Source organism: Oncorhynchus mykiss, chromosome 2 (assembly GCF_057628025.1).
Source record: "Oncorhynchus mykiss isolate SJ-2025 chromosome 2, ASM5762802v1, whole genome shotgun sequence".
NCBI lineage: Eukaryota > Metazoa > Chordata > Actinopteri > Salmoniformes > Salmonidae > Oncorhynchus > Oncorhynchus mykiss.
In genome coordinates, this window is record NC_143023.1 from 32,469,476 (window position 1) to 32,491,205 (window position 21,730).

A 21,730-nucleotide genomic window follows, 5' to 3' on the forward strand; every position below is an offset into this window, starting at 1 on the left:
AACATCAGCTTCATCCACTTTGCCGCTAACTTGTTGTGAAAGTGTATTTCCTGTGCTCTATTTGCGTTCGGTGCTCAGAGAATTGACAGAGTTGTTAAGAATCTCGCCACTCTGCCTCTGAAAAAAGGAAAGCGTTAGGTCTTTAGCCTTCCCCTTTATCTGTGTGACCCGTCCTCTTAAAACACAGGGATGAGTGAAAGGTCCCGACTCTGCATTGAGCCCCAGCTTAGATGTCAAACTATGGCATTCAATCTGCAACACCCCATTCTCTAAGACAAGGAATCCCCCCCACTGCCGATCTTCTCAAACCACGGGTTCTGGATGAGCTGACGAGAAAGAAAAAGAAAAGAGTGGGAAAAGCAGCCGAAATAGCCCCCACAACCCCCTAACCCATGGGGGGCTTTCTCCTCTGACCACTGTTTGGGAGCACCCCCCACGCCCCCGGCCCTTTCACCCCAGCACAATGGCGGCCTTGCCGTGTTATTTGAGGCACTAAAGAGGTGGACCTCCTCGCCGCCCCCGGGACAATAGCTCCCCCGTTGAGGCCTTTCTTCCCTTCACCTTTCTAATGACAGGTTTCATCCTCTCTCCCCTGACCTCAGGGAGGGGCCTAGCCCACCACCACCACCTTCCTCCTGCTGACTGACCCTCCAGCCCTACGTCCTACCACTCCTAACACACACATACAGAAGCATGAACACATACACACACACACATACACAATCACAAACAAAATGGAGACCATAAGAGATACATACTATCTGTGAGTGCACTTGTTTTGGGTTGTTTTATGGTTACTGTACTTTATCAAATATGTTCATGTTTATGTAATAATGTGTAATTGCTCATGGTCTTTCATTTCCTTTTGCAAAGCTGTTCAAATACATTTTTACCATCCAACACACACACCGCCAGGTCCTCTGACTGACCGTTACAGTAAATTCCTCAGTCATCACTTACAAGCTCTGACCGTGGCTACCGTAGCTTAATGCTCATTCATTATGTGGACTTTCAGCATGGTGGGGCTAAACTATGCTCACAGGGGAAATCACTCTCCCTGCTCTTACATAAGCTTACATAAGGCCTCTCTCACCGATGATCGATTATAGTTTGGATTCTTCTGAAAGAAGCCAGCTCTGACCAGTTTAGTATTTTAGATTTGTTTTGGAGGGAAATGACCGTAAGTCATTATGAACATAACACAACAGTCTCTGGTTTTGAGTTCATTAACATCCCAAATCCTAACTTAAGATGTGTGTGCATTACTCAAGTTGTCACGTAAATCCTAGTTTGACATCAGTGCATGACATTCTTACACAATGGTCAGAGTTCACAGTGTTCAACTCAAGTTTTTGGACAAGACTTGGGCGAGAAAGGGAACACTGAGTTTAGGACTCCATGAGACTCTCTAGGACCAGAATGGCTACTACTTTAACGAGTCAATGTGATGTTCATTTAAAACACACCTCAAAAGGAACAGGGGTCAACTGGTCTGTTTGCGTTTGGGGGACGTACTATCTGTGTTGATTGCAACTTGTTTTGGCTACAGTGTCTTACTGGAAAATAAATGCCCTTCTTAAGAAGTCTCCTTTATAAGACTTAAAATAACACTTTTAATTAGAATTAAAATAACAGTTTTAAGTGCTGACAACGTGTACCTACACTGTAATTACACTTCACCTGTCTACGTTACCACAACCATAAATGTAAAAAATCATAGCATTTAGTAATAAGCATTGAGACTAAATAAGGATTTACAGGAGAAGACAATGACCTAGTAAACAATATGTGAGTAACCATAGTGGTAGTACTGTAGGTGAGTGCTGACGTGGAGAGAGTGCAACAAAAAAAAACCCTGCCAAGTGGGGCAGCATGAGGCGACAGGGTATGACAAGGATGAGTTGTTTGACTGCAGGGCGGATAAAGAGGAATCCCGACCTAGATACGCGCGCACACACATACGTGCAAGCACACGTACGCACACACGAACATACATGCACACACACCACAAAACATTCATAGAAATACTATACACACACACACACACACTCAACATGAATAGACATACTATTCTAACACGCACTCTCACACACTCGTACACACCTGCACGCGCACATACACACACACATACACATTCCTCTCCAGTCCTTAAGACTCCTCCCTGGGGGGTCACAGTGGCAAAGAGGGGGGAATTTCACGGTTGACCTTCTCCTCACGCCTTTGTGAGCCCCTTCACCCCCGCGTTGATTCTCTTGACCTAGTTGGCCGTCCAGGAGCAAGCCACTTATATTACCCACATCTCTCCTCTCAGCACCATCTCACATCTGTCTTCTGCTGTCGGCCGCATCACAGAATTATGATTCTGGGTGTCAATTATTTTCAGATGAAGAGTTCATCCATTTTTATCAACCCTTGCCATGTTGGTGATCCTGTCTTGGTTTGGTGCATTTACAAAACCTCTATCAAATATCTCACCTTATTCAGTAATTAACGGGTCAAATCTTTCTTTGAACGACCTGGGGCTGTTGTGTTCTGTGCTGGGTTGTTGTGTTCTGTCCTAGGCTATTGTGTTCTGTGCCAGGCTGTTGTGATCTGTGCTGGGTTGTTGTGTTCTGTGCTGGGTTGTTGTGTTCTGTGCTGGGTTGTTGTGTTCTGTGCCAGGCTGTTGTGATCTGTGCTGGGTTGTTGTGTTCTGTGCTAGGTTGTTGTGATCTGTGCCAGGCTGTTGTGATCTGTGCTGGGTTGTTGTGTTCTGTGCTGGGTTGTTGTGTTCTGTGCTGGGTTGTTGTGTTCTGTGCCAGGTTGTTGTGTTCTGTGCTGGGTTGTTGTGTTCTGTGCTGGGTTGTTGTGTTCTGTGCCAGGCTGTTGTGTTCTGTCCTAGGCTGTTGTGTTCTGTGCTGGGTTGTTGTGTTCTGTGCCAGGCTGTTGTGTTCTGTGCTGGGTTGTTGTGTTCTGTCCTAGGCTGTTGTGTTCTGTGCTGGGTTGTTGTGTTCTGTCCTAGGCTGTTGTGATCTGTGCTGGGTTGTTGTGTTCTGTGCTGGGTTGTTGTGATCTGTGCTGGGTTGTTGTGTTCTGTGCTGGGTTGTTGTGATCTGTGCTGGGTTGTTGTGTTCTGTGCTGGGTTGTTGTGTTCTGTGCTGGGTTGTTGTGTTCTGTGCTGGGTTGTTGTGATCTGTGCTGGGTTGTTGTGATCTGTGCTGGGTTGTTGTGTTCTGTGCTGGGTTGTTGTGATCTGTGCTGGGTTGTTGTGTTCTGTGCTGGGTTGTTGTGATCTGTGCTGGGTTGTTGTGTTCTGTGCTGGGTTGTTGTGTTCTGTCCTAGGCTGTTGTGATCTGTGCTGGGTTGTTGTGTTCTGTGCTGGGTTGTTGTGTTCTGTGCTGGGTTGTTGTGTTCTGTGCTGGGTTGTTGTGTTCTGTGCTGGGTTGTTGTGTTCTGTGCCAGGCTGTTGTGTTCTGTGCCAGGCTGTTGTGTTCTGTGCCAGGCTGTTGTGATCTGTGCTGGGTTGTTGTGTTCTGTGCTGGGTTGTTGTGTTCTGTGCTGGGTTGTTGTGTTCTGTGCCAGGCTGTTGTGTTCTGTGCCAGGCTGTTGTGTTCTGTGCCGGGCTGTTGTGTTCTGTGCTGGGTTGTTGTGTTCTGTGCTGGGTTGTTGTGTTCTGTGCTGGGCTGTTGTGTTCTGTGCTGTGTTGTTGTGTTCTGTGCTGGGTTGTTGTGTTCTGTGCTAGGCCGTTGTGTTCTGTGCTGGCCTGTTGTGTTCTGTGCTAGGCCGTTGTGTTCTGTGCTAGGCCGTTGTGTTCTGTGCTAGGCCGTTGTGTTCTGTGCTAGGCCGTTGTGTTCTGTGCTGGGTTGTTGTGTTCTGTGCTAGGCTGTTGTGTTCTGTGCTAGGCCGTTGCGTTCTGTGCTGGGCCGTTGCGTTCTGTGCTGGGCCATTGTGTTCTGTGCTAGGCCGTTGTGTTCTGTGCTAGGCCGTTGTGTTCTGTGCTAGGCCGTTGTGTTCTGTGCTAGGCCGTTGTGTTCTGTGCTAGGCCGTTGTGTTCTGTGCTAGGCCGTTGGGCTCTGTGCTGGGCCGTTGTGTTCTGTGCTACGCCGTTGTGTTCTGTGCTGGGTTGTTGTGTTCTGTGCTAGGCTGTTGTGTTCTGTGCTAGGCTGTTGTGTTCTGTGCTAGGCCGTTGTGTTCTGTGCTAGGCCGTTGTGTTCTGTGCTAGGCCGTTGTGCTCTGTGCTAGGTCGTTGTGCTCTGTGCTAGGTCGTTGTGTTCTGTGATAAGACTGTTGTGTTTTGTGATAGACTGTTATGTTCTGTGCTAGGCCGTTGTGTTCTGTGATAGGCCGTTGTGTTCTGTGCTGGGTTGTTGTGTTCTGTGCCAGGCTGTTGTGTTCTGTCCTAGGCTGTTGTGTTCTGTGCTGGGTTGTTGTGTTCTGTGCCAGGCTGTTGTGTTCTGTGCTGGGTTGTTGTGTTCTGTCCTAGGCTGTTGTGTTCTGTGCTGGGTTGTTGTGTTCTGTCCTAGGCTGTTGTGATCTGTGCTGGGTTGTTGTGTTCTGTGCTGGGTTGTTGTGATCTGTGCTGGGTTGTTGTGTTCTGTGCTGGGTTGTTGTGATCTGTGCTGGGTTGTTGTGTTCTGTGCTGGGTTGTTGTGTTCTGTGCTGGGTTGTTGTGTTCTGTGCTGGGTTGTTGTGATCTGTGCTGGGTTGTTGTGATCTGTGCTGGGTTGTTGTGTTCTGTGCTGGGTTGTTGTGATCTGTGCTGGGTTGTTGTGTTCTGTGCTGGGTTGTTGTGATCTGTGCTGGGTTGTTGTGTTCTGTGCTGGGTTGTTGTGTTCTGTCCTAGGCTGTTGTGATCTGTGCTGGGTTGTTGTGTTCTGTGCTGGGTTGTTGTGTTCTGTGCTGGGTTGTTGTGTTCTGTGCTGGGTTGTTGTGTTCTGTGCCAGGCTGTTGTGTTCTGTGCCAGGCTGTTGTGTTCTGTGCCAGGCTGTTGTGATCTGTGCTGGGTTGTTGTGTTCTGTGCTGGGTTGTTGTGTTCTGTGCTGGGTTGTTGTGTTCTGTGCCAGGCTGTTGTGTTCTGTGCCAGGCTGTTGTGTTCTGTGCCAGGCTGTTGTGTTCTGTGCTGGGTTGTTGTGTTCTGTGCTGGGTTGTTGTGTTCTGTGCTGGGCTGTTGTGTTCTGTGCTGGGTTGTTGTGTTCTGTGCTGGGTTGTTGTGTTCTGTGCTAGGCCGTTGTGTTCTGTGCTGGCCTGTTGTGTTCTGTGCTAGGCCGTTGTGTTCTGTGCTAGGCCGTTGTGTTCTGTGCTAGGCCGTTGTGTTCTGTGCTAGGCCGTTGTGTTCTGTGCTGGGTTGTTGTGTTCTGTGCTAGGCTGTTGTGTTCTGTGCTAGGCCGTTGCGTTCTGTGCTGGGCCGTTGCGTTCTGTGCTGGGCCATTGTGTTCTGTGCTAGGCCGTTGTGTTCTGTGCTAGGCCGTTGTGTTCTGTGCTAGGCCGTTGTGTTCTGTGCTAGGCCGTTGTGTTCTGTGCTAGGCCGTTGTGTTCTGTGCTAGGCCGTTGGGCTCTGTGCTGGGCCGTTGTGTTCTGTGCTACGCCGTTGTGTTCTGTGCTGGGTTGTTGTGTTCTGTGCTAGGCTGTTGTGTTCTGTGCTAGGCTGTTGTGTTCTGTGCTAGGCCGTTGTGTTCTGTGCTAGGCCGTTGTGTTCTGTGCTAGGCCGTTGTGCTCTGTGCTAGGTCGTTGTGCTCTGTGATAGACTGTTGTGTTCTGTGATAAGACTGTTGTGTTTTGTGATAGACTGTTATGTTCTGTGCTAGGCCGTTGTGTTCTGTGATAGGCCGTTGTGTTCTGTGCTAGGCCGTTGTGCTCTGTGCTAGGTCGTTGTGCTCTGTGATAGACTGTTGTGTTCTGTGATAGACCGTTGTGTTCTGTGATAGACTGTTGTGTTCTGTGATAAGACTGTTGTGTTCTGTGATAGACTGTTGTGTTCTGTGATAGACTGTTATGTTATGTTCTGTAATAGACTGTTATGTTATGTGCTAGGCCGTTGTGTTCTGTGATAGACTGTTGTGTTCTGTGCTAGGCTGTGTTCTGTGATAGACTGTTGTGTTCTGTGATAGACTGTTGTGTTCTGTGATAAGACTGTTGTGTTCTGTGATAGACTGTTGTGTTCTGTGCTAGGCTGTGTTCTGTGCTAGGCCGTTGTGTTCTGTGATAGACTGTTGTGTTCTGTGATAAGACTGTTGTGTTCTGTGATAGACTGTTATGTTGTGTTCTGTGATAGACTGTTGTGTTCTGTGATAGACTGTTGTGTTCTGTGATAGACTGTTGTGTTCTGTGATAAGACTGTTGTGTTCTGTGATAGACTGTTGTGTTCTGTGCTAGGCTGTGTTCTGTGATAGACTGTTGTGTTCTGTGCTAGGCCGTTGTGTTCTGTGATAGACTGTTGTGTTCTGTGATAGACTGTTGTGTTCTGTGATAAGACTGTTGTGTTCTGTGCTAGGCTGTGTTCTGTGATAGACTGTTGTGTTCTGTGATAAGACTGTTGTGTTCTGTGATAGACTGTTATGTTATGTTCTGTGATAGACTGTTATGTTGTGTTCTGTGATAGACTGTTGTGTTCTGTGCTAGGCCGTTGTGTTCTGTGATAGACTGTTGTGTTCTGTGATAGACTGTTGTGTTCTGTGATAGACTGTTGTGTTCTGTGATAAGACTGTTGTGTTCTGTGATAGACTGTTATGTTGTGTTCTGTGATAGACTGTTGTGTTCTGTGATAGACTGTTGTGTTCTGTGATAAGACTGTTGTGTTCTGTGATAGACTGTTGTGTTCTGTGCTAGGCTGTGTTCTGTGATAGACTGTTGTGTTCTGTGATAGACTGTTGTGTTCTGTGATAAGACTGTTGTGTTCTGTGATAGACTGTTATGTTATGTTCTGTGATAGACTGTTATGTTGTGTTCTGTGATAGACTGTTGTGTTCTGTGATAGACTGTTGTGTTCTGTGATAGACTGTTGTGTTCTGTGATAAACTGTTATGTTATGTTCTGTGAAAAACTGTTATGTTGTGTTCTGTGATAGACTGTTGTGTTCTGTGATAGACTGTTGTGTTCTGTGATAGACTGTTGTGTTCTGTGATAGACTGTTGTGTTCTGTGATAAGACTGTTGTGTTCTGTGATAGACTGTTATGTTATGTTCTGTGATAGACTGTTATGTTGTGTTCTGTGATAGACTGTTGTGTTCTGTGATAGACTGTTGTGTTCTGTGATAGACTGTTGTGTTCTGTGCTAGGCCGTTGTATTCTGTGATAGACTGTTGTGTTCTGTGATAGACTGTTGTGTTCTGTGATAGACTGTTGTGTTCTGTGATAGACTGTTATGTTATGTTCTGTGCTAGGCCGTTGTGCTCTGTGATAGACTGTTGTGTTCTGTGATAAGACTGTTGTGTTCTGTGATAGACTGTTATGTTATGTTCTGTGCTAGGCTGTGTTCTGCAGTGTTGTGTATAGCTGCTGTACTTCCCCTGTGCTCTGGGGTTTTCCCCCTCAGGGAAGGAGACTGGCACTGTCAGATTTCCCTCTCCCAGAATGAGCGCCTAAATACTCCTGTCTCCTGTCTCCTTTAACGCCAGGCATGCTGCTGGTATACACAGAATGTACAAAACATTAGGAACACCTGCTCTTTCCATGACACAGACTGACCAGGGGAATCCAGGTGGAAGCTATGATCCCTTATTGATGTTACTTGTTAAATCCACTTCAATCAGTGTAGAAGGGAAGGTGACAGGTTAAAGAAGGATTTTTAAGCCTTGAGACATAGATTGTGTATGTATGCCGTTCAGAGGGTGAATGGGCGAGACAAAACACTGGTTTGGATGTGCCCAGAACTGCAACACTGCTAGGTTTTTCAGCCTCAACAGTTTCCCGTAGCAATCAAGAATGGTCCACCACGCAAAGGACATCCAGCCAACTTGACACAACTGTGGGAAGCATTGGAGTCAACATGGGCCAGCATCCTTGTGGAACGCTTTCAACACCTTGTAGAGCCCATACCCTGACAAATTGAGACTGTTCTGAGGGCAAAACCATTTTCTGCTTAGATGATCCCAAACAAAGACATGCATGTGAGGAAAGAGGGGGAGGGCTACAAGAGAGGTCTGTTTAGTAAACAGTCGAAAAGATGATGCAAGAACCAACTGTAAAGTGGAGGAACAGGGGAAGAGGAGGGAAGTAGAGGAGAGGGAACAAGAGAAGTGGGCATACAAGCCCTACACAGGTTCAGTGGAGCGGAGACCTATGTGGAGAGTGTTTACTGTAAATTGGATTCAGGAAGGGGCAGGGACTGCCTACCTACCACCACTATTCACTAGGTCAATTCAGAGTTAGACAAGGGGACAACAGCCCTGTGGCAATGAACATACACCACACCAGGACTGGTGGTGTATGTGTGATTTATTTTATTTAATACTTGATCCACATTAGCTGTTGAAGAAAAAGTGTGTGTGTCGGGCATACTTTTTGAGAGAGAGAGAGAGAGAGAGAGAGAGAGAGAGAGAGAGAGAGAGAGAGAGAGAGAGAGAGAGAGAGAGAGAGAGAGAGAGAGAGAGAGAGAGAGAGAGAGAGAGAGAGAGAGAGAGAGAGAGAGAGAGAGAGAGAGAGAGAGAGAGAGAGAGAGAGAGAGAGAGAGAGAGAGAGAGAGAGAGAGAGAGAGAGAGAGAGAAACCCCTGCACCAAGTCTGCGTTTTCCACCATTTCAGAGCTCCAAGGTCAAAGACAAAAACAGAGGGGTTCCTAAAATCAAACACGGTGACACCCCCATCTGACTCAGAGCTTCACCCGAGCCCTGTTGTTTTATTTGAACCCTAATAACTCTTCAAATTAAAAGGCTATCCTATTATTATTTTTCTCTCCTCCCCTTTAAAAGGCCTGGGTTTCAAAGTGCTAATAAAATAAACTGGAGGGCCCCATTTCTTTATTTGTTTGTGTGAAGGGTGTGTGGGAGAGTGAGGGCGGGGACTGAGGTTTTAGGTTCAGAGGGGGGGTAAAAGCAACAGAGGTCACTGGGAACAAAAGAGCAAGAGGACCCGAGAGGTCAAACACCCTGGTGTCCAAACTCCCTGAGCTGGCGTTGTTACAGGCCAGCGGCCCCCGCTTGTATAATCGCCGGGTACGTTTTGTCCGAGAGTGTAGGATAGAATATATCACGGGCGCCCGACAGATGAACAATAGATCACATTTTGTCGGAGCCCCGAGTCAAGCGTTCTGGCTCTTTTCAGCTTGACCGTACATCTGAAGCGATGAAGATTAACCCTCTATTCACTGGCCTCGCGTTGGGATGCCCTACGCCCGGACAAACGATCTCTCCCATGGGTTTTTATAGGACACTACTACCACTAGCAACGCACACCAGGTGCCTTTCCTCAGCAATTCAGCAGGTTGGCATGGAATGGGGGGCATTCATGAGAGTTTACTGCAACGTTAGGTTTGGGTGACCCGACCGTGACCACTTGTTTTTCCAACAGGAAACAGAGGCCCCATAGCACTGTGTGGAATAGCTACTGTTTGCTCTTAAATACTTCCTCAACATCCTGAGAATGAAGCATTCATCTATTCAGTATCTGCGCATGGTCTGATCATTTCCTATAGACAGGGAATGAATTATGAGTTGAAGTTACATTTATGAGTAACCATCCATGTCAGTGCATTTTGCTCCAACAAACTAAACCAGAAAGAGACCATAAGGAAGAGAGAGTTGATGCCAAAGTAGGCGCCGCACCCTACAGCCATAGGCTCATGTACCTCTGTCGGCTGTCACTCAAAATACAAAAAAATTCCTAACATTTATGTTTGAATAACTTACAACCTCTGACTAAAAACATGAACATTAAGTAATACTCAGGGGGCAAATCAATAACATCACTTGGTAATATGATAATAGCTTCAGGCTGTGCATTAAACATAAATAGGCTCTGTCAGCTCTCTGGGGGGCTCAGCATTGGTATTCCTCTATAAGAAGCAGAGCATGGAGCTCATTTGAATGGCAGGGCTGGTTGAGAAAAAGTTGAGAGAAGGTTGAAGGACAAAGGGCAGCCAGGCTACGTTAGGTGGTCTACAGAGGATTGACATGAGGGCCGGCTAAAAAGTTGAGAGAGAGTTGAGGAAAAGTTAAGAGTGGAACGGAGGTTGAGGGAAGGGTTGAGAAAAGTTAGAAGAAGGCTGCGAGAAAGAAAAGAAAAAAGCTCTGAGAGGATGAGCAAGGCGGCTGGAAGTGGATTCAGAGGGGTTGCTTTGAAACAGTTGAGGGAAAGTTGAGGGAAAGTTGAGGGAAAGTTGAGGGAAAGTTGAGGGAAAGTTTGAAAATAGTAGGACATCGAGAGAAACTACGGGTGGGGGCCGAGAGCAGATCGAGAGCGGATTGAGAGGGGTGTCCTAAACTAAAAACAGTTGAAGGGCGATTAGAAGAAGAGGGAAGGTTGAGAAAGGAACGGGAACAGGTTAAAAGACGCATCATAGATCAACAAAAGATCAGAGGTTGCTCAAACGCTGACAGGGGGCTGAGAAAGAGAGAGCTTGAGGGAGGACAGAGAGAGACGAGGTTGAAAGAGGGAGTCTTATCTGTGTCCCATCTGTCTTGACATGTACACTCCTCTAGTTGAAGCCCTGCAGGGGAGAGTATAAGAGGCATACATGTCAATTACTGAGTGTGGATCCTCCAGAAGGCTTAGGGGTAAGGCCTGTGCACTCTGGCCCAAAACCAGCCTTAACCAGCCCCAGCCTCAACTCTGATGTCATGGTTTTCCACTGTCATGTGAGTCAGCGAACCATGCACACCAAAGGTCGTCATCACACAAAGGCAGATACTCTGCATGGCACATGCAAAATGTTACTCGATTTCATTATTTTTTCGAGTTTGGCGATTGAGTAAATATTTTTACACAACTGAACATTTTGTCTTCTTTGGTTGTAAAAAGGGGGAAAACAATCGATATGCCCTGCTTATTTTATGACTGGAGTTTGTGAAGAGGTCAAACGTTCTTGCAACCAGAATAAAATAAGTGAAAATGTAAAAGGACAAAGGTAGAAAAATGCTTCTCATCTAATGACATGATTGACAAATGTGCAGAGGAAAATGTGCAAAAGTGATTACGTGCGATTGACTGTTTGAGATTGTTTAACTCCTCTCCCATGAAAACTCAAATACAACCCTTATCAATACAACCCTTATCAGTATGACTATTTACTGACCATTATGAAGTTTAGATCCAAGATGTTTCTCATTAAGCAACCCTCCAAGATGTTTTGCTTGACTTGGTTGCACTACACACCTGGGAGATCTGCCTTAATAAAATACCTGATGTGAAGCGCCAGTTAATTCCCCTATAAAATAACTCCCTTCCTTCTTCCTGTGAGCACGGCTGGTGTTTATCAAACGAGGTAACGTCCTGTCAAGTGACCCTGGTTTCTCCCAGAGCCCACCTGTGTGGACTTTTCTCTTAATCCATGCAGCCCTTTTACTCTGCTTTGAATACTTAGACTACTGAGTGTAACTAATTCTCCCACACAAGGATATTGTCTTCCCCTATCTCTTTCTTTGTCCTTCTCTTTCAAGCCGCCCATTCACTGAATTCATTAGTAGGCAGTGTGGTGTGAGAGAGAGAAAAACTTTCCAATTAAAGGACTTAATAGGCTATTACCATCATCTTAAATCCAACATTTGTTTTTTCTCACATTGTGAAACCAGATAATGATTATTTATCAGATCAGTGTGAACTTTTAAAACCGTTTCTGAAGTTTCTAACTTATAATTAGTGTTTTGAATGTGATGTATTCCCTATTTTGACCTACGAGTATACTGTGAAGACTTGCCAAAGTATGTTTTTAATGCAAAATAGAATAATAAAGCTAGTACAAATCATCCCATGTAATAGTCATGGGTCTGTGTAACATTTCCTACAATGATAAATTGTTTTTAAATGTGTACCACCCCCAGCTTTATCATTCAAAACACGTAAATTTAACAATTGTTGTTACTAGTGGGGTTGAACTAAATGTGTTAAACAGGCTATTTTCCCTCCACACACATGCTGCACAGACACTGCAGATGACAAGGGGGCTGTGGAGGCAGATAGTCCCCTGGGACGGTCAAGCAGGCCCCAGCAGGGCCTTTTCTCAGAGTAGAAACCCATTTGGTGCCTCCCTCCCTCTTCTCCTCGAGCCCCCCTGACCGCCAACCTGGAGGGGTCAGCTGTGCAAAAGAAGCACTGGTCCAGAGCAGGGAGCGTAAATCAGGGGCCATCGCGGGAACCCTGCCTTGCCCAGGGTCCCAGCCCGGCCTGGCACCATCACTCCTGGCTCTGACGTAGAGCAGGCTACCACTGAGGTGGGTTCCCACTGATGGATCACCCAGACCGGGACACGTGGGCAACCCGGGACCCCCTGAATGATCCATCATCACCAGTGACCAGCCAGAGGGAAAGCAGCCTATCTTCCAGGTTTGGCTTTAATTTGTTTTAGTTTTTAATATTTCATTTCCATTCAGTTCATGAATTGAAGACACCACATTATATGTCAACATTATTTATACTTTTAATTAATACATTTCAAAGTATTTCCAATTGGAAAGCAATTTACCCCAACCCATGCTACCTATACACCATCAGAATGTATTGATTGAGTTGTGAACTAGCAGTTCAATAAACTCTGACAAACTCTAATCTCATAACTTATGATGGATTTCAGCCAATCAACTTTGTCATTTTTGTTGCAACAGCACTATGCTATGCTAGCTTAAAATGGTTGACGTGTCCTCCTCACCACTCCCTCATAACAGCACCTGGAATTGTGACAGGTAAATCTAATTTGCAGAGACAAGTCTTTGCTTCCCGAGGCAGTAGACTTTATTGCAATTGCCTTCACCCTTCGCTTTTTGCCTCTGTGTAGTAGTTTACGTCTCCCCCTGAGGCCTGACTCTAATGGACAGGGTCATAAAATGGTTGCGTTACTCTTTTCCTTTTTCAAACCAGTGACACCAGTTGTTCACCTTCCTCATGGGGCCTTTTGTAATGCCTGACAGGTCGTCTATTCCAGACAGGGATGTTTGTAGAAGTCAACCTTGAGTTGTCTCCACATTCAATAAGGACCATCTTTATGAGCTTTTCAGCACTTAAAACATTCATGGGAAAAATGGCCGCTTGGATGGTTGTTTTGATTTAGTTGCATATTTTAAAGTTATCCTGTTTGTTGATGTACTGAAATATTTCAATAAAACCTCCTAAAACATTAAAATGTTTACTAATTTATCGTAAAAACAACACATTGGGAAAAGATGTTCGTTCACTGTTTGTTTAGGCTATCACCAACAATGTTTTTCGTGTCATTACTCTTACATGTTTTTGTAATAACAGATATTTTGACAGGTCCTGGGGTTGAGGGTAGGACAAGAGGACCTTCACGTTGACACATACAGCCCGAGACAGAAATAGAGACACACGGCCATGAAGGGGTTAGGACATGTCATTCTGAGAACCACCAAACATCTTTCACCCTGTCGTCTGGCCCTAAGCCATCCACAATAATTAGAAAAGACAGGCTAATAAGTCAAATTGATAAGGAAGTAAGTGAACTGTGATACACCCTGTATGTGAGTTAAGACAATCGAGTTTGACCACCTCTATTAACCAACACTTTATATTCCACAATTTGAGTGATTATCCCCTGTTGCTATAACACTGGCATTTTGTTATGGTGAGAAATGAAATAAAAAGTATTGGATTGAATAATTACCGTATTGAAGAATTGATGAAAGGCAGTGTCATAGGAAAATAACGAAGCCATGTGTCATCATTCCGTCAAACTCTGTACTTCACATCAACAGAACATTTGCACATACTGCCCTCACGTGGTACCACAAGTACTACACTTAGTGTTCCGTTTCCAAATCAAAACACAGCACGTTTTAAAACCTATATTGTAGATGTGTATTCAAAGGTAGCATGCAAAACAAAAACATTACAAGCAAAATGTCATCAAATATGTATTTTTATTAGCAGACACCCAAGCCCTTTGGGGGGGGGGGGGGGAAATAATGCTAACCACAAAACTGCCCCAATGCACCTTGAGAAAACATATTCTTTATTCTGTCTCGACTTCGTGCACTTCACTTCTTCGTGCACTTCATTTTAGTGATGGCCACTAAAATGCAGGAGTCTAATCTAAAACCAAACTCTTCTTGAATTAAACTGCCAAGAGACCGAAGCGATGTTGCTCATTTAGAAACAATCTCTCAAGCAGTATTGAAATGATATCACACTAGTTTACAACAATGTTAATTGACACCCTCTTCAACTGCAGGCATATGGGGCGTTCAGGCTTTTGTTCCAGACCTGATTAAACTTATCAAGGTATTGAACAGACAACACATTTTAATAGATGAGTTAGTGCTGGAACCAAAGCCCGCACAGGCTGTTACTCTCTAGAACCAGGGTTGATGACTGCTGAGTTTTGCTGGTCAGTCCCGTCCAGCCTTGAGTTTCTCCTCCACCGTGTGGTCCCCCTTGGATCCTCCCATGCAGGGTGGGCTCTTGGCTATGCTGGGGTTGCTGCCCCACTGCAGGGGTGTCTTGGCCTGGATGGCCAGCGCGTGGACACAGCTCTTCAGCTCCTCGGCTAGGGTCTCGTTGACAAGGCGGTGGCGCTGTAGCAGGGAGAGGCCGTCGAAGCGTGGGCTGACCACCAGGACTCTGAAGTGGGACTCGGATCCAGGGGGCACGGCGTGCATGTGGCTCTCATTGTGGACTTCCAGGTGTTCTGGCTCCAACTGCTGGGTGAGCTTGGTCCGTATGGCCCCCTCCACGGGCCGGTTGGGATCAGGAGCCATGTGGGGTCTGAAGTGGGCTAAGGGCCTGGTGAAGGCGAGGGTGGTGGAGATTGGACTGGCACAGCGGAGAACACTGGGCAGCATTCAGAGGATTTTGGGGAAGTCGACGACTGTAGAAAGCCTGCAATGAAGAAGTGGTCTCTCTTCAGGTTCAGAAGTTACAATCTTAGAAAAAAAAGGTGCTATCTAGAACCTAAAAGGGTTCTTTGGCTGTCCCGTCTGTGGAAAGGGTTCTACATGGAACCTAAAAGGGCTCTCTACCTGGAACCAAATAGGGCACTACCTGGAACCAAAAATGGTTATCCTATGGGGGCAGCCGAATAACCCTTTTGGAACCATTTTGTAGCTTACATTCAGTAGCTCGCTATCTGCTGTTAAGCTAGCTATTTTACAGCAGACTCTGCTTTACATAGCTACAGTATCTGTTAGCTATAGCTACAACATCTATGTTCTTTAGATACATGAAAATGCAATGCTGCGCAACGACGTTTGCTAATTTCTTTCACAACATACTATAGCTAGCTACGTTAGCTAGCTAACGTTATCTAACTGGCTAGCAAGCTTCTTGCAGTAATCACCGCCATATTGACTGCATTTCGTAGCCTCGAATAGTACCTTAGCTAGTTTGGGTTGTTATTAATAAATGATCAAAGCTGTAATAACCCAAAGTGAGTTGTAATACATGTATTAGCTACCTACCTTTTCACAGTGTCCTCAGTTTTCCAACGTACACAGGAAGTGCTGCCTGCTTTGGACTGCCTGGGACTTGTAGTCTTTGTTTGAATTGTAGTCTTTGTAGACGGCCTGGGACTCATATTTCAGCAGTAAATTGTAGTCTTTGTAGGCTAGTAAATCTATTACTGGTGGAGGTTTGTTGCAAAGTACATTTTTTTCTAAATGAGCTATCATGCCTGTTGGTGAAATTACATTGAACCAACGTGGAATAAGACGTTGGATTGACATCTGTTCCCAGTGGGATGCTGTTCTGACCCCTAGGCACAGAAGTCAAGAAATCCATTATATCATTGATGATCAATTCGGTAAATTAAATAATTACAAGTGTTTCATCATTAGGACAGTAGTTTATTTTTCTTTGCTATCCATTGCAGTTCTGAAAATGTCAAGTGCACAACAGTGCAAATAAATAAACATAGACAAAAGATAAGAAAAAATCTCACACACAAACTTTATAACAGAATCATGACGTTGTAACATTTAAGTATTCTTCATAACCAGTAGTATTTATTTTGATGTATTTACTTATATTCCATTCTCATTTACAAAATACACAAAATCAAAGACAACATATAATAGTATTCTGTCATTTACACTTCAGTTTTTTTGTCCTTTGTATTTTATTTATGGTTCCACATGTATAGAGTATTGTAATTCCTAATACTATGATCTATACTTACATACAAACAACTACAGATTCTACAGCACAGTACAATGACAGTGATAAATTCTCTGTTACATGAATTAATCACAATATATTCTTATTGACAAAAGCCTCCAAAGACCTAGGGGTAGTTTTAGAAGTAAATATTAGCCATTCAGTCCCATTTAGTAGAAGCCAACACACAGCATTTCAGTGGAAAAGGCCCAGCATATAATGTGCTTAATTTCCCAGTAGTGTTTTGGGGAGAGATAAAAGACAAATAATCGAACACTTATTGCTATAATTACGTTTTTGCACTCATGATTGACTGTTGACCAAGCAACAAGTTAAGAATACAAAAAAACCCTGTAACAGAATTGAAAATATGCAACTATAGGTACTAGAAACAATCTTGACTTAAAATATCCTGAACTGGTTCACTGAGAGAGTAAATAGATAGTTGAGCATTTCACAGCGTTCCATCTCGTACTATACAACAATAATATTGACATCCTTGTTTATCATTTCATGGGCGGTATAATTAGGACAACATACAGATAGGATATGGAAACACAGATCAGACACATGCTGCAATGCTGAGGCTGATTCTTCAATAACAAATGGAATCTTTTAAGATTACTCTGCTACTTAGAGGAATTGTTAACAAATGTACTTTCCGACAGACTGGCCATCCACGTCCCAGATCAGTTTATAAAAACTGCTCCCCCTACTACAGGAATATGTTCAAGGAGTCAAAGGTTATAAAGACCTATAATATGTATTAATGATCTATGTTATATTTCATGTATTTTAATTTACATATTTAAATCTATATTCCAGTTTTTTTAATGACATAGTATAAACTTAAGACATACAAAAATATTTGGCAATAATAAATGAGAAGTTACTCATGGCACACTTATAGATCGGCAGTCACTAAACCATCAGTGAAAGGTTTGGGTGTGTAGACTAATGCATGTCAATTGTGTGGAATATGCTAGTTTATGGTCATGTAAACATCAAGTAAAGTGAGAGGTTGCTATGTCAATAAATAGTCAACTGCGACAACTGTAAATCAACGTATACTGATTATTTTGTGCGCTGTTCACAACTGCATGCGTGACTCATTTGGTACCAATGAATCATTTGGCTACTGTCTTAAAGTGGTCACTTGTAAAGCAGTTGGTGTGCCTACGTCACCTTCTGTTACCCTTCATGTGCTAGCTACTGATATATTTTATGTCACAAAGGTTTTGGTCTTTTGAAGAATGCAAGGCATTAACAACTGTGCATGTACAGCTAGTGCAATGGATTGGTCTTTATCTAGAATGCTGTTAAGTCTACATATGGCTGCTATCCTAAAAAATGGCAGTTTATGATAATTTCCTTTGTGGCTGAATCAGTGCTTGTTGCTTTTCTCTGCTTGATTCTTTGTAACATGCAATTGTGAACATACCACACTTGATCAATGTGCTAGCTATAAGGGAAATGGGAAATGTGTTTTGGTACCAAACCAATGTACAGGAAATCTATGGATCAAATATCCCATGAGGACACTGCCCTTAGCAGTGTGTTTAGTCCTAGTCTATCATGTATGATAAAAAAAACCTCAGCGGAGGTGTGTAACATGTTAAATGTACCCATTTATCATGATGTTCTAAGCTTCAAGGGTGGAAATCAAAGGAAAGTTATACTACTTCTATTTCAATGCTCGGTGAAATGTTTCCCAATAGCATCCAATAGCATCCAATAATGTTCTCCTTCTCATTGAGTTTTAATTCTCGTTTTGATCATCCGATCAATGAAGCAGCTTTTACTTGTATCGCCACATCAGTTAATCATACTCCGAGTATCGAATAAAACAACTAATAAACAAGCTATCAAGAATCCACAAAAGAGTCATCAATATTGCAGGTCAAAGTTCAATCGTGCACAGGCAAACAAGCACATTCTCACACCCATATCAGAATTATGCTCAGAATAAGATATGGGCTATGACGTACATGTTAGTGTTTAATGACAGTGCATATATGTGCTTCCCACTATAGTCTCTTTTGAAACACATATATTGCACCAAAAGTAAATATATCTAAATGTCTTTCAAACTCAAAACAAATATCAATTGAAATCTACTGAAAATATATCACAATGTTTCACTGAAGTTTAGTATATCCTTTCCATACCTTTGTGTCTTATTTTCAACTTCATTATTTTGAAGATTTTCACTTCACTTTTAACATCTACTTCCTGTATGGAAATATCACACAAAAAATGAAAACGGATGTTTCAGTTGAGCACATTAAAATGGTTTGATGTGTTTAAGGGATGCGAGAATGTTCCAGAAATCCAAGGTCAATGTTAGAACAGCCGAATGATATCAAAGGCAGTGTGATTTCTCTCGTGAAAAGGACATGGATATAACATCTAACATCTGACTTATTGATCTACAGTAACATGATACACTTCAATGCCACTTTCATATCGTGTTCTATCTTTCTAGCAAACTGTCCATGAATTCACTTACATACTTAGTTAAATGCATACCACTTTCCAAAAACACATTTTGTAAGAGTAAAACATAATGCCTAAGACAGATGGAACAAAGAAGGCATTTCTTACTACAGGATATATGAAGCAAGAATGCCGATTGAACTGTGGGATTTTAAACGTTTGTTTAAAACGTGACAATAGTAATAACTACTGTAACAAGTTGTGACAAGAGTCATATTTGCATCCGCAAACATTTGTGCTTTAAACGTGGAATGTTTGAACAAAAGTGTTGTTCTAAAATGTACATGGAGAACAATATGGGCTGAACAAATTTCAACACAGTCAGAAATTGAGATTTGAAGGATTGATTTGAGCAGCCGTTTATGATTGACTGAGATAAGAACGGCTAGAAAGAATGTTTTAAAGGGGAAAAGCTCAACAGATCACTTTTGTCAACAGTCTCATTCAAACCATAATGAAAAGTAAACCTGGAATGTTCTAGCATCTATAAAATGGCAGTTATTTTGTACATAAAATAAACACAAGACCTTGGAAGGTGTGATAATGAGGAGAGGCCTTGGTTTAACGAAATGTTCTGGTTGACCCATTAAGTCAAAAATGGTTCAAATCAAGGCATAACGCATCATTTTTGACTGACGTTCTCCCATAACAATGTAGACACATGTAGATGGGAAGTGAGCTGAGCTTATCGGAGAAATTGGTCTGAATACAGATCGGATGGCTAGTGGTCATTTCTATTACGGGCTATTGGCATGGCTCATAAACTAGACCCCATGTCCCTACCCCATAACCCCATAAATCTGTCTTCATTTTGGGGACCTGCATCTAAACTAGTTCCTCAACCCTCCTAAACACATACACTCAGTGATTAAGATTGCACTGAACAAGCATTAAAGTTGGAACAGCTTCTGTTGGTCTAGGGGCAGAGTTTGGTTGCACTTCCCTTCCTCGACCAACTCACAGCATATTCATGGGGATCAATGTCAAGCAGCGGCAGCACAGTTCCACAGATCTTAGTAGTATAGAGATGTGTCTATCTAAACAGTACATCCAATATCAGGCAATCCACAATATTTACAACTTAGTAGATCTGTGCAGCATCTGCATTGAACTAATTCCTGTGAATAGGCTGTGACTTCAATGGGGCGTACAGGGCAGAGTTTAGGGGTTTCTTGGGCTGCTTGTTGTTCACAGTGTGGCTTACTCATTCCGGCCCCCCACGTTGCCCCCTAGGGGTGTGGCCACATTATTGCAGCACCTGGCCCCGTGTCTCCGGCAGCTTGAACGCCAGGAAGCTGCCCGCTGCAAGCGCCCCGGAGGCAAACAGGATGGGCACAGCCTTGGTAATGCCCACGAAAGAGGTGAAGATGCTGATGCCCAACACGGCTGCCAGCTTACAGAGGGCGTTTAGAAAGCCAAACGCTGTGCATCTGGGAGGAGAGAGGAAGATCAGTCAGTTCCATAATGACCTCTATTCAAACAGTCTCAGATTGAACTCATAATGTGACACCTGCAGGAGGACTGTTCAGCCAGATAGGGAGCGCTACTACTCTTTCTGAAATTGGAAAATAATATTTAATCATGGTCAGATATTATTAAGCAATGAGGCATGGGGGGTGTGGTATATTGACCATTTACCACAAACCCCTGAGGTGCCTTATTGCTTTTATAAACTGGTTACCGACATAATTAGAGCAGTAAAAAATACATGTTTTGTCATACCCATGGTATACGGTCTGATATACCACGGCTGCCAGCCAATCAGCATTCAGGGCTAGAACTCCATTAATAATAATGAACAGCCAGTCTGCTATGATGAGATCTCAGAGTTTTGAAATGGCCAGAAATGTTTCAGTCAACCCAGTTTACTGGGATATACAGGATTTTTTAGTATAGGTTGGTTGAGGCAGTGCAGTGTTCACTCAGCCATGGGGTGGCAGTAAGGATTCCCACCCAGTCTCACACACCACTACCACCAATGCTCTTACACAGTACTACTTCCTCCATTTGCCTCCATCTAGTGTAGCCAATCACATCAAGGCACCACTTTTGCCAGTAAACCCTGGAAGCTACAACCTTCCACAGTGCCAAGGTTTTGGTGTGGCTCTCTGGTTGGGGTTTCCTACCTCTTGTCAGAGGGGTAGAGCTCCACCGTCAGCACGTCCAGGGCGTTCCAGGAGGCGATGCTGATGCCCCCGAACAGACAGAGCAGAGCGATCATGGCCGACTCGCTGTTGCCGAACGACAGGAAGAAACAGCTGACACAAGAGATCACACTGGAGCCCGCTGGAGAGCGAGAGGAGAGGAGGGAAAGAGATGGGGAGGAAGGGAAAGGGAGGGAGATGTGGGGTAAGGAGGGGTAGAGAGAGGGAGGGGGAAAGGGGAGAAAGAGAGAAGAAGAGAGGGAAAATGAGTGAATCTATGAATATGTCATTTAATATGCCTGCTATTCTTGCTGAATCCATTTTGGCCGTTGTGAGACAGGAAATTCTGCCCAATCTACCATAGGTTTTTAACAGACAACATTTTGTTTTCTAGCTCTTAGTGGGAAATTAAAAAACGTTTTTAAAAAGAATAGAAAACAAAGTGATAACTGGATCAGGATACAGTGTACTGTGCATTAGTTTGGTCCGCTAGTGATCTCTATGTGTCGAAGACATGCACCAACAGTACGGTACAAAATCAAATGACACGATTGTAGCCGTGACGACACTGTGCCACTCCTCGCTCTATTACCCAACATCCTCAGCCGTCCAATCTTGTCCATGAGCAGCGCCGACACAATGTTGCCAGGCAACACGGCCAGGGTGCCCAGGAAGCTGACAAAGTAAATCATGTAGGCACTGTTCTCGTCGCTGAAGTCGCTAAGCATGCAGCCCTCCTTGTTGTGCAGGAAGGTGCTGTTGACCAGTTTGCTGTTGATCAGCCTGTACTTGAACAGATCTGCAGGGGAGAGAAGGAGGGGCGAGGGGGGAGAGGGGTGTATTGATGAGAATTGTGGTTAA

General features: G+C 44.0%; 2 protein-coding genes across 2 annotated transcripts in view; both read right to left on the reverse strand.

Annotated features, from left to right (window-relative positions):
* Window positions 1-13,980: 13,980 nt before the first annotated feature.
* bola1 (bolA family member 1) lies at window positions 13,981-15,605 on the reverse strand. Its single transcript, XM_021559550.3, has 2 exons — window positions 15,536-15,605; window positions 13,981-14,957 (listed from the first exon to the last, which is right to left on the reverse strand). The coding sequence occupies exon 2, from the start codon at window positions 14,918-14,920 to the stop codon at window positions 14,468-14,470; it is 453 nt and encodes a 150-aa protein (XP_021415225.2). The 5' UTR covers window positions 14,921-14,957; window positions 15,536-15,605; the 3' UTR covers window positions 13,981-14,467.
* A 293-nt stretch (window positions 15,606-15,898) lies between these two features.
* The window catches only part of sv2a (synaptic vesicle glycoprotein 2A), a 68,426-nt gene continuing 62,594 nt past the window's right edge, over window positions 15,899-21,730 (reverse strand). The window contains exons 11-13 of the mRNA XM_036946294.2: window positions 21,462-21,668; window positions 20,852-21,011; window positions 15,899-20,155 (exon numbers count right to left, since the gene is read on the reverse strand). Of these exons, the coding sequence (XP_036802189.1) occupies window positions 19,972-20,155; window positions 20,852-21,011; window positions 21,462-21,668 (551 nt within the window). The 3' untranslated portion in view covers window positions 15,899-19,971. The remainder of the gene's footprint in view (window positions 20,156-20,851; window positions 21,012-21,461; window positions 21,669-21,730) is intronic.

Excerpts from the sequence above, each read along its gene's own strand:
- bola1 (XM_021559550.3), bottom strand. The coding sequence starts at position 14,920 with ATGCTGCCCAGTGTTCTCCGCTGTGCCAGTCCAATCTCCACCACCCTC.